We start from the raw sequence: 13,135 nt of genomic DNA, 5'->3' as shown, positions 1-13,135 counted from the left end.
TTTTCAAAGGGGTTCAGGTCAGGGGACTGGGATGGCCATGGCAGAACCTTGATTTTGTGGTTAGTGAAAAATGTTTGTTTTGGAACATTGTCCTGCTGGAAGATCCAACCAGGGCCCATTGTAAGCTTTCTGGCAGAGGCAGTCAGGTCTGTGATGCCATGTATCCGAAAAACAGCCCCACAACATTAAAGATCCAGCACCACATTTAACTGTGGGCATTGGGGACATCTTCATCTCTATGTGCGCCAAACCCATCTCTGGTGTTTGCTGCCAAAAAGCAATTTTTTTGTTTAATCTGACCATAGAACCCAGTCGCATTTGATGTTCCAGTAGTGTCTGGCAAACTAATGATGATTGAGTTGTTGTTGGATTTTTACTTGAAAACCTCCCAAACAACTTGTGGTGATGTAGGTGATATCTAACATATTTTCTTTTTTAGACTGTCTGACCCCAAGACTCAACTAATTTCTGCAATTCTCTAGCTGTAATCCTTGGCCACTTGAACCATCCTCCTCACTGTGCATGGAGACAATATAGACACACATCCTTTTCCAGGCCGATTCTTAAGATCTCCAGTTCATTGGACTGGGCATTTTCAATGCTTTGGCTATTTTCTTATAGCCACTTCCCATTTTGTGAATCTCCATAACCTTTTGCCACACCGAACTATATTCTTTAGTCTAACCCACTGTGATTGATGATTAAGGGAATTCGGCCTGTGTGTTACTTCATATTTATACGCCTGTGAAACCGGAAGTCATGGCTGAACATGTTCCTAGTCACCCAGGTGCAACACATTTTTTTAAATATGAATGGGAATATACTTTAGTTAAATTTTTCTCATAAGAATTGCCAATAATTGTGGCCAACGTGTTTGAGAAAATATTTATTTAATAATAAGATATTTCCCCTCTTTCAATTGTTTTATTTCAATTAAAGGTTTGATTTTTGTTAAGTTTTTGAACAAAAGATCAACCATTCAGATTTTTTTTTCACAGCCTTCTTTGTTCATATTTACAAAGGGTGCCAATATTTTTGACCACCACTCTATGCTGTGAGATAATAATAAATAATGCAATGTAAGTAAAGTTATTTCTTAAACGAGATAAAAAAAACAATGGTCTAAGTACCCACCTGGGTTCGAAAAAAAGGGTGGAAAAAATGATACATTTGTGTCACATATAAATAAAATTCAGTTCAATATTAAGATGACTGAAATAAAGGAGCTACGTAGGGCCTTGCACCTTGTATGAGATGGCCCTGGATGCTCCCATACCATATTTTAAGACCTAATGCAAATATAAATTACGTAAGTTCTGGCAATTAACATTACTAACACCTTGCAGTGATGAACTGATGACATAGACAGTTACTGTTAAAATATGTTTAGTTTCTTTGTGTAGAAAAATGAATATGGGTAGATGAATTTGAAAAATGTTCACCTGAGTTTTCTCCTGGACGATCACACTGGCAGTCTTGGGTATCGGGTACGGCTTCAATGGGGCTTTTGTAGTGGCCAAGATAAAGTCAGTGTGTGTCTGGATGACTTTGTCCAGGTATTCCCCAGCCGGCTGACTGCTGTAATACACTGTGATCTCATCTGATGGGACCAGGTGACCCTGAGAAGAGATGTTTAGATACATTAACCCTTCCTTGGTTTTATGAGTCAGTTTGACACTTTTGAATTTATAACACTGATTTAGATTAGAAGTTTTCAGCCTAAAACTTTATCATCCTCCACAGAGGTGATGTGAACCTGACAGTGTACAGCCATGGCCAAAAGTATTGGCAGTGACATACATTTTGGGTTTTGCAAAGTTTGCTGCTTCAATATTTGTAGATTATTTTTTCACATGTTTCTATGGTATACTGGAAGACAATAATAAGCGTTTCATAAGTTTTAAAAGCTTTTATTGGCAAAAACATTCACTATATACAAAGAGTCAATATTTAGTGTTCACCCTTGTTCTTCACCTCTAACCTCTGCAATTCACTCTGGCATGCTGGATATCAGCTAATGGGCCAAATCCTGACTGATGGCGATCCATTCTTGCCTTATTCGTGCTCGGAGTTGATCACAATTTGTGGGCTTCTGCTTGTCCACTCGCCTTTTGAGGATTGACCACAGGTTCTCTATGGGATTAAGATCCGGGGAGTTGCCTTGCCACGGATCCACAATTTCAATGTAATGATCTCCAAACCACTTCATTATCACTCTCTCCTTGTGACATGTTGTTCCATCATGCTGGAGAAGTTGCTCTTACAGGACGTTTTGATACCATTCTCTATTCGTGGCAGTGTTTTTGGGCAGAATTGTGAGAGAGCCCACTCCCTTGGATGAAAAGCAACCCCACACATGGATGGTCTACAGGCCTCATGGTAGCGTTCATCTTTTTTTCTCCGGACTATCGATTTTCCAGATGTCCCAAACAGTCGGAAGCGGGCTTCATCAGAGAAAATAACTTGCACCAGTCTTCTGCTGTCCAATCCTTGTAATTCCTGCAGAATTCCAGTCTGTCCTTGATGTTTTTCTTGGAGAGAAGTGGCTTCTTTGATGCCCATCTTGATACCAGGCCATTGTCCAAAAGTCTTCGCCACACTGTGCGTGCAGATGCACTCATACTAACCTGCTGCCAATATTGAGCAAGCTCTGCACTGGTGGTGACACGATTCCATAGCTGACTCCTCAGGAGGAGATGGTCCTGGCGCTTGCTGGACACTCTGGGACATCTTGAAGCATTCTTCACTGCAGCTGAACCTCTCTCCTTGAAGTTCTATATGATCCGGTAAATTGTTCTTTCAGGTGCAATATTCTTTGCAGCAATTTCCTTGCATGTGAGGCCATTTTGATGCAAAGCGATGATGGCTGCAAGTCTTTCTTTAGAGGTAACCATTGCTAACAAGAACACAGTGATTGGAAGCACTTCTTCCCTCCTTTTATAGCAAACAGTCTGCTATTATAATCCAGTCAGAATGATAGCGTGATTTCACCTGACTATACTCATTCACACTTTCCCAGGTGCTGGGAAATTGGCCATTTTTGGCCAATGAAGCTTTTTGCAATTATTTTAAATGCATCTGATCACTCTGCACAATAAACTAGAATCAATGTGAATCAACACCACAGCAACTGAAGCAGAAAACTTTGCAAAACACAAAATGTTACTGCCAATACTTTTGGCAACGGCTGTATTTATACAGATCTACAAAAAGTCCCTACATTGTTCTTAAGGGTCAAATTGACCCTTTTATATGTTCAATTTCAAAAGAATACAATACAGGCTCCTTTTGCTCCATCTCTCTACTTTTGATCTTAAATCATTCTACTAGGTGCCAGCTAACACTAGGATTTTTTTATTCCAATATACAGTTAGCAAGGCAGGGATGCCTCCATGCAGCTTACAAAATCTTGTTAAAAAAAAAAAAAAAGATTCAAAAGCTTGTAGTAAATGCTCTGTTTGCTCAATCTCCCTACTTTTAGTCTTAGATCATACCACTATATGGGAGCAAACACTATAATTAGTTGTCTACCACTTTCTAATCACAACATACATATCTGAAAAGCAGGGGGCACCCCGACGTGATTTGTGAATACACCCATAGACAACCAGTCTTTATTGGAAGCCGCACACTTTCCCCCATGTTTTGTGGAATATCTTGGCCTATAAATGGACTACAAATGTGATCATGGTGCCATTTCATGTATAATTTTTATCACCAATGATGCATAATTTTAACATCAATCTACAGGAACATATTCAATTGATGATTTGTTTAAAATACTTTTTTTGCTGAACAGCATTTTTATGTGCAATGCATTATATCATGCTGATATGGGTCAGGAGCTGTTCACATCAACCATCAGAATGGGGGAAAAATGTGATCTCAGTGATTTACCGTGGTATGGTTGTTGGTGCCAGACAGGATGGTTTGAATATCTCTGTAACTGCTGATCTCCTGGGACTTTCATACACAACAGTCTCTAGAGTTTACTCAGAATGGTGCCAAAAAACAAAAAATATCCAGTAAGTGGCAGTTCTGCAGATGTAAGTGCCTTGTTGATGAGAGAGAACAACTGAGAATGGCCAGACTGGTTTGAGCTAACAGAAAGGCTGTGGTAACTCAGATACAATTCTGTACAATTGAAGTGAGCAGAATAGCATCTCAGAATGCACAACATGTAGAACCTTCAGGCAGATGGGCCACAGCAGGAGAAGACCATGTCGGGAACTTTATTAGAATTATAGTGTTCCTATAAAATGCTCAGTGAATTTAGGACAACATTTAGAAAAAAATTTAATCAGACATACATTAAAATCACAGACTACTTGTAGCATTAGAAACATGTTTTTTTTAGCCAAAATATTTTAGATATTATACTTGTAGAAATTGTATTATTAAATGACACTTGAATAAATCATTAGAGGTAAGGTTGTGCGGAACTCCCATATATGGAGATTGTTTGGCCGTGTTTTATGCAAATTACTATCTGCAACCACACACTCCCTCATTTGGAATAATCCAGATTCATCAACAGGATGAGGATAAGAAAAACATTTATGCACATCCACACCTGTTGTGATTCTGACAGAAATGTATCATGAAAACGGATGAAAGTAACCAAAATTGATGCAATTTTTCATGAATGAGAGAACCAAGGTTCCTTATTGAGCACTGTTGCAAAAATGCAACACTTGTTAAAGCAATGAAATAATACCTATATTTCTAAATATGGGTTGAAACTACATGCACCCATAGCAAACTCTAAAATGTATAATAGCAACAAATTTGGCAGGTAATATATATATATTTAATAGGTAATATATATATTTATATAAATTTACACCATTGCTGACTGTTTTGCATCAAATAAATCAATCTCCTAAGCAGGTATCTGACCTGTAATAAAACACGTGTACCAGGTTAAGAACTATACACTCACTAAGCACTTTGGAATTGGGAACACTATGTCATGCCGACATGGTCTTCCTCAATTGTACAGATGTTTTCTGAGTTACCGAAGCCTTTCTGTCAGCTCGAAACAGTCTGGCAATTCTCCTCTCTCATCAACAAGGCGTTTCCACCCACAGACCTGCCACTCACTGGATGTTTTTTGTTTTTGGCACCATTAAGATATGTTATATATATATATATATATATATATATATATATATATATATAGATATTTTTTTTTAAAGAAATTTCTATCTGTATTATACAACATTCCATGAACAAGCAAGTTGAAACCACTGCAGTAAATCGTAGATAAACTTTTCCAAATTATTTTCGATGAAGCCCAATGAAACTTAAGAAAAAGTTTTTTTTTAATTTTTTTAAAGTTATTATAATTCCTATACTTCCATTTGTGTTGTCAATTTTGATGACGTAACGATTATCCAAAACTGTGGAAAATAGTCATAATGAATGAGTAGGTGGGTGTGTCTAGATTTTTGCCTGGTACTGTATCGTCAGTATCACTGCTTGAGTCTCACTTGTTTTTCCCAGGCTCAAGAGAGGTGCTATTTGGAAAATCTTTCCACCCCAGAGATGTGTGTGTGTTGAGCAATTGTTCAGCATTACATCGCAGCCTTAGTAAAGCTTAATCACCCAGAGTCCACTTTAAGACAACCAGCACTTTGAAGTTGTGTGAACATCAGGAAAGTAAGATGGATTTCCTTCAACCCACATCACTTTTTTTCTTTTCCCCTTTTTTCTCTTAATGAACAAATGTTTTTCCATTCCACAAGGGTTGCTGGGTATATATGTGAGGGGGGAGGGTGTCTGGATGCCCGCCAGGCCTAAATTCCATTGTTATTGAAAATCTGGGGGAATTTTCCATATGAGGGAATTAATTTTTCAACGTTTCTTCAGATGAGAGGTGGTAACCAGGGGTAGATGTGTGAGGGAACATTCCTGGAAAAGCAGAAGCCATTGTGTTTTTTGTACTCTGTGTTCAAAGGTGCCGAATACCCAAGCCTATATTTTCCACAACAAGCTTATCTGTTCTCTTATCACATCTGCTTTGGGAAAATGAAGGAAACACTTGGTGCCATTTCCCAGTACCCTTGAAAATGAAGGCATTTTTAATGGGCTGTACTTTAACCCTTAGAGCTTGACCCAGAGAGAGTGTACAAAGACAAACATATGATGGGTGGATACGTCAGAGGTGTGGAAGTAGACCGGAGACTAGAGAATTTTTCATCAGAATATAAACTGAACGACACAGCAAAAATATCAAGCAACCACACAAAAGAGACACAAGATATTAACCGTTTACATTTATGTATTTGGCAGATGCTTTTATCCAAAACTACTAACAATGGCATTGCTAGCACCATGCTCTACCAGTTAAGCTATAGGAACCCTGTATGAACTCATTCTCATTAACGTAATAAAAAAATTATATGTTCTTTAAACTGTAAAGTATTTATACATCATAAAAGTACATGTTAAAGACTAAGTATGTCATTTCTGCGACACCAGAGCCACCGAATGTAATTTGAAAACTAAACGATGCTTTCAAAACTGCTTTCTGAATGCAGTTCACCTGCAGTTGTTCAAAAGGTCAGATAGTCCTTGATAGGGTTTAAGTAGGTTGCTCAAAACAAACACAGAAATTTGTATAGTGCCAGAGACTAAATCTTTCACACACACACACACACACATACACACGAATGGGTTACTCATACTTAGTATCTACATATTAAGCTGGGATAGATGTATTTCAACACTGAAAATGTTACATACTTCAGCTTTAATATATACTGATTTAAAGGTGAAGTGTGAAACTTCAGAGCATCTAGCACCACCTAGCAGAATTTCAGAAACAATTAGTGATACCAAAACACTCCCCCTGGCTGTCATTAGTCGACCATCAGATAGCCTAGCCTCAAACGCACACCAATGAATGAGCCCAGGGGTTCAGTGATTTGCTGGTTGGCATCATCCATTAGCCTTTGCTGGTAGATACTGAAACTACACCAAATGGTGTCAAAAAAAGCATCAGGAACGTTTTCACTAAACAATACATTATATTTCAGTTTGTTTCGCACCAAACCTTATTGTATGCGTTCATTACAATCATGAGTCTCATGGAATAATTTATTAGACTTCTGAATTATACTTTTGTGTCCCTTTGAAGCTTGAAGATTTGGTCACCAAAAACTGCCATTGTATGACATCACAGAGCACAATTTTTTTTCCACAATTTCTCCCTTTGTGTTAAAAAAATAAAATAAAGACAGTCATATGGGGTTATAACACCACAGGGGTGAGTAAACAATGTAAACCAAACAATTCATTTTCATTATTGGGTGAACTAATCCTTTAAATGTCACCCTTCTGCAAAGAAAATATAGCAGAGCCATTCTAAAGGGGAGCTACAAGGTCAGCATCATAACGCATTACGCAGCGGTACACTGGTGAGGAGCCAAGAGGCGGTTTTTATTTCATAATGGATGTCTATGGAGGAGATCCTTAAGCATACTGAATAAACTGCTTTTTTGAGGAAAAAGCTCACCACTTATTGAATTGTCCACCTGTCCACTAATCTTCAAAATGTTTACACTAAACTATCTTTTTGAGATAAACCATGTGTTTAGTTTATTATGATAAAATGGCGGTTTTATAAGAGATGTCTGACTAGAGAATGAAGCAACAGGTAGGACTCGTTTACAACATTAATACCAGCCTACAGAGATTCTTTTATTTACAGTCTTCAGCTCGCAAAAATTATTAAAATATGATACATTATGTACAATAATGCATATTATAGAATACTTTTTTTTTATATGTCTTATTTTTTTCAAGTGGTTAATTTTTTAGATGTCTTTGCATATAAAAACTGTGATAGGAGAAAAGAGCTTTAACATAAAAAATGATAACAAAACAAAACAGTATTAGTGTAATTTTCAGTAATAGTCTGAGAATTACAATTGAGACCAGAAACACCCAGATGCAATACAGTAATGAGAGTTTTGGGGGATATGAGCTTAACTGTAATTGCAAAATCTAAATATTTTTCAAATCTAAATGATTAAAAAAAAGGCTTTATCTAGTAAATCTTATACTTTTTACTTTTAATTTTGGGTACAATATGACCATACATATTTTCATAAGATTCACCCACATGAAGATCAGAACTGCTCACCTTCTTTCGTAGTTTCTGAATGCGGTTGATGACCTCACGAGCCACTCCCTCATCCACCATGGACTGATCCGGGGTGATGTCAAGAAGAACCAGGACCTAGAAAAAAAACATACCCAATCATACCATAAACAAATTCCATTCTGATTATTAAAATTCAGTAATATACACTTTGAGCAGTGTCAGAAATATATTCTTTTATTATTATTATTATTTGAGGGCAATATTTGCACCTTGGAATTGATTTTCAGGGACCTTTTTAAAATTAAATATAACAAATGTAAATAAGTTACAATAAACAAAATTCACAACAGGTGCATTTTTTTCACACTTAAAAAAAATATAGTTACTGTCACTTTCTGTGCCATTTTTGCTCTGAGCTCTTGTTAATTTCGGACCCTGTCTTTAAAGCACAAGTTGAAGGATTGAATCAATATAGAATGAGTACCTCTTCATCTGAATGAGCCTCATACTGTGATAGCGTTTCTGAGGTCTGATCAAAGGTGCACATCAGACGCAGATCTTCCTTATGTAGCTCATGGCCCTCAACAACAATGGATCCTAAAGAACACATTTGAAATGCGCAACATTTTGACAAGTATCCACAATGCAAAAAAAAAAAATGTTTTACCTGATATTCTGTAAATTCATTCATAGGAGAGATTATAGATTGAACTGTATAATTGCTGTGCCACTTATGGCACCAAACAGAATTACAATGTAATAAAAAAAGTTTCCAACACTCCCTCCGCCATCCATTGATCGAGAAACAAATGGCCCCACACCAAACTCACACCTCTGGTTGAGCTAATGTTGCTGTGTGTGCTGGGTCACTCAAACAAACAGACTGCAATTCCATTTTATATCATTAATGGCACAGAACTTACTTTAATTTTAATTGGACATGTTAGGAGTTTGCTTAAAAGAAAATTAAGCCTGTTATAAATTAAGCGTTTCAGTGATTCAGCATTAGTGTTAAATTATAAAAGGCATGGAAATGCTTTGGAAAGAAAAGCAACAAACACAGCTATCAGATCACTGCACTCTAATTTGATATTTGCACACTTGACTTGCCTCTTCTCTTCACCTCCAACACCCAGGGCGTACAGCTCACAAACACACAGGTAACCGCTTTTAAAAAAAAAAATCAATTCCACCCACTACAAAACCAGAAAAGTGCCTCCTACTCAATGCAGCCACATCAAAATGAAATTCCTTAATGTGAAGGTTTCTCTTTTGAGGAAGATTATCTAAGCTATAGTAGATAGTAGTGGCAGTCGAGTCAACATTAGAAAGAATTAAAGAGACTGATTTTATATATTGTCAAAATGAAAAATTGAGCATCACAGATCTTGAATTCTAACCTGATAAATGTGTGAAACTTATGAAAATATATGTGTTGTTTTTTTTTACAGCAAAATAAAAATAGGAAAATAAGAATACATGATATGAAACTGGTTTTGACCAAAAACTATAGGCCGATAACAATATTTTGCAACTTAACTTATTTTAATATCAGATCACTGTTTTAATATTTTTTACCTCTTATAATATAAAAAGAGATGACTAAATATGATAACATGATGAGTGATATGAAAAAAAGGTAATATTGTACTTTTAAAACGTTTTTGCGCTTCTGTTTTTACATTTTAAGGTTTAGTAAATGCACAAAGTCATACTGCAATTTCAAACAATCATGCAGAATTAATGTATATCATACCGATATCTCAGAATTCAAAGTCTGCTGGTTTCAAAGTGTTTTGGAGTGTTTGCCTCACCATGCAGCCTATAGATAAAGTGCTGCTTTCACAATTGTCACATCCATTTATGGCATTTTTTCCGCATTAACGTGAGATTGAGACTACATTCTTAGGAGTGCCAACCCTTCTACACTTTGTGCATAATAATATTTCTGGATTGTGTATTTTAATTCACAGTTTTCAAAAAGTGTTACTAATTAATTAGAAATAAATCATAGTTTTGTCATATCAGAATTTTCTTGCATATTATCGATATGCTGATTTGTTTTAATTTGGTCAAGTTTTTGTCTGCATGTGTGTTTCCCCTGGAGTTCAAAGCGACGCATGACACAAACCATGAATGCAGCTTCACGATTGCTGTAGGGAAAAAGCCATAGTTTACCGGCAGATTAATAATGTGGAGGATCACAGTTTAAGATATTTAATGCCCATTGCAATGAAAATGCAACCTATGGGGAGACTAGTTATTTAAATTAGTCAAACTCCCTCTTAGACTTTGGGAAACATTTAATTTTACTTCAACTGGTGTTATTTCAGTGCATTTCTATCTTTATACTGTGGAAGACTTTGTTTTAAAAATTTTAATAAAATGTTAAAGGGGTCATGACATGAGAAACCAAATTTGCCTTGATCTTTTGGTATATAAGAGGTCTTTGTATCATTAAAACGTCCTGCAAGTTTAATATTTTAAGACGTCCTCCCCATTCTAAACGAATCATTTATTTAATCAAGCTCAAAATACAGCTCGTTCTGGATTCATGGTTAGAAGTGACGTGTCTGTTAGAAGTGACGTAACAGCGTTTGCATATGACCGCCTCCAGCACAAGATAACTACGCTTTAAGCGCAAGACAACTACGCTCATTTCAGTATCGCCGTGCGCCTCACAAGTGTTCAGTCGATGGACAGCGAGCTCTGACAGAGACTACTTGTGCACAGGAAAATTACGATGCCACACAGATGTGCTGTTCCTGGCTGTGGTCAAACAAAACCTCTGAATAAGCTGCCGAAAGATCCAGACGTCAGGGAAAAATGGATGCAGTTTATTTTTTTCGACGTCCCAGTCACGGCAGTGTTAACTTAAGCGTTTGTTCTGTACATTTTAAGGATGACTGTTTTGAGAACAAATCTCAATATGATGCTGGCTTTGCCAGAAAACTGTTGCTCAAAGATAAGTCCGTGCCGACTATTCTGGGAACAACGACGACGCAAACTGTAAGTAATCTATTTTAAACTTTAAACTACTTTTTAAAGCGCAATTTCATTCATTATGAATAATCACAGTGTTTTTACTTAGTTTACTTGCATATTGTTCTGGCTGGGGCGTCAATAATTGATACATAGGCACTGACGTTAGCCAATCATAACAGTGGGCGTTAACACTGAAGTCTTAAATGGAAAACGCCCCCAAAACAGACTGTTTGAATCAGAGGATGAGAAACAGGGTGGGAAAAGGTCATAAATCACTAGATTTTAAAAGTTTTTCTTAAAAAAAAAAATATTAATACTATAATTGCACCTAAGGGAACATAATAATACAATAAAAAAAACCATGTCATGACCCCTTTAATAAAGCAATATATTGTTACATATTGTTTTCTTTCCTAAGATGGAAAAAAAGCTATTTTGACAGGAAAATAAGTATATATGGTGAGAAATTAAAGCAGTTTTTTTAAATATGCGATTAAAATTGCGAATTTGAATCGACTGACAGCACAATTTGTTTTTTACATCATGTCATCATTTCCATGACAATTACACACAATTCCCCTCAAAATAGAAAAATTATTCATACTTGCGAAACATATGCATAGTTAGTTTAACACTTTAACGATTAAACCGGTGTGATTACACTAGGCTGGGCACAGATGCGTACGATCAAACCGTTGTGATGTGCATTCGTGCAGCTGTTTCCCAGCAAAAGAAGGACTGAAGTGGTTATTATAATGAACCAGCTGCTCAAATAGTTTTTTCAACATTACAATATCTTTATTTTTATATGTTAAAACATTCAAACAATCACTAAATAAATGTTTAAAGCTGTTACCGTCGGAACGCACCGTTTTGATGCAGCGATGAAAGCCATGTTTTCTGACATTAAACAAAGAACATACAAACTAGTCAGTCCACTCGAGCCTTCTCCCATTCCAATCGTCACTCATTCTAACCGCTTCCAGTGCTGAGAAAGTGGAAGGGCAAGGCTTTTAGAACCTTCTATGTATCTATCATGAACTTAGAATCCCATGTTGCGTTGCATTGCATTTTAACAACATGGCGGAGCACATAGCAGGCAAGCACATTTGCAATTGCATCTTATCTATCATAAACATCTAAACACCACCTTGTATGTTTTATAATATATAATCTGACCTTCAGTGCACCTGGTGATATAGTCTGTCCTTCAGTGCATCTACTAAGTGTAAGGAAAGATTAAAAAAAAAAAAAAATTATTAGTGCATATTAAAGAACTCACGGTGGGGGGTCTGTCAGTACAGGAGAAACTCACGTGCGAAAAGGTTAATTATATTTGCATAAATTATATTCAATCCAACAAAAACTACCATGATGTGAATATACATCATAATTTATATTATTATTATAATTTTATTTTTGCATTATAGTAATATGAATGCATCCATCCATCCATCCATCCATCCATCTTCAACCGCTTATCCGAAGTCGGGTCGCGGGGGCAGCTGCTCCAGCAGGGGGCCCCAAACTTCCCTATCCCGAGCCACATTAACCAGCTCTGACTGGGCTGACCCGAGCGTTCCCAGGCCAGTGTGGAGATGTAATCTCTCCACCTAGTCCTGGGTCTTCCCCGAGGCCTCCTCCCAGCTGGACGTGCCTGAAACACCTCCCTAGGGAGGCGGCCAGGGGCATCCTTACCAGATGCCCAAACCACCTCAACTGACTCCTTTCAACGCAAAGGAGCAGCGGCTCTACTCCGAGCTCCTCACGGATTACTGAGCTCCTCACCCTATCTCTAAGGGAGAAGCCCGCCACCCTTCTGAGGAAGCCCATTTCGGCCGCTTGTACTCGCTGACCTAGTTCTTTCGGTCATGACCCAACCTTCATGACCATAGGTGAGGGTAGGAACAAAAATTGACCGGTAGATCGAGAGCTTTGCCTTCGGCTCAGCTCTCTTTTCGTGACAACGGTGCGATAGAGCGAGTGCAATACCGCCCCTGCTGCCCCGATTCTCCGGCCAACCTCCCGCTCCATTGTCCC

General features: G+C 37.4%; 1 protein-coding gene across 2 annotated transcripts in view; it reads right to left on the bottom strand.

Annotated features, from left to right (window-relative positions):
• The window catches only part of LOC127625691 (isoleucine--tRNA ligase, cytoplasmic-like), a 210,136-nt gene that overhangs the window by 21,028 nt on the left and 175,973 nt on the right, over nt 1-13,135 (bottom strand). For both annotated transcript variants that reach the window (XM_052101027.1, XM_052101029.1), the window contains exons 27-29: nt 8,595-8,707; nt 8,150-8,245; nt 1,443-1,619 (exon numbers count right to left, since the gene is read on the bottom strand). In XM_052101027.1, coding sequence (XP_051956987.1) covers nt 1,443-1,619; nt 8,150-8,245; nt 8,595-8,707 — 386 coding nt within the window. The remainder of the gene's footprint in view (nt 1-1,442; nt 1,620-8,149; nt 8,246-8,594; nt 8,708-13,135) is intronic.

Source organism: Xyrauchen texanus, chromosome 32 (genome assembly GCF_025860055.1).
Source record: "Xyrauchen texanus isolate HMW12.3.18 chromosome 32, RBS_HiC_50CHRs, whole genome shotgun sequence".
Taxonomy (NCBI): Eukaryota; Metazoa; Chordata; class Actinopteri; order Cypriniformes; family Catostomidae; genus Xyrauchen; species Xyrauchen texanus.
This window is presented reverse-complemented; position numbering and strand designations above follow the sequence as displayed.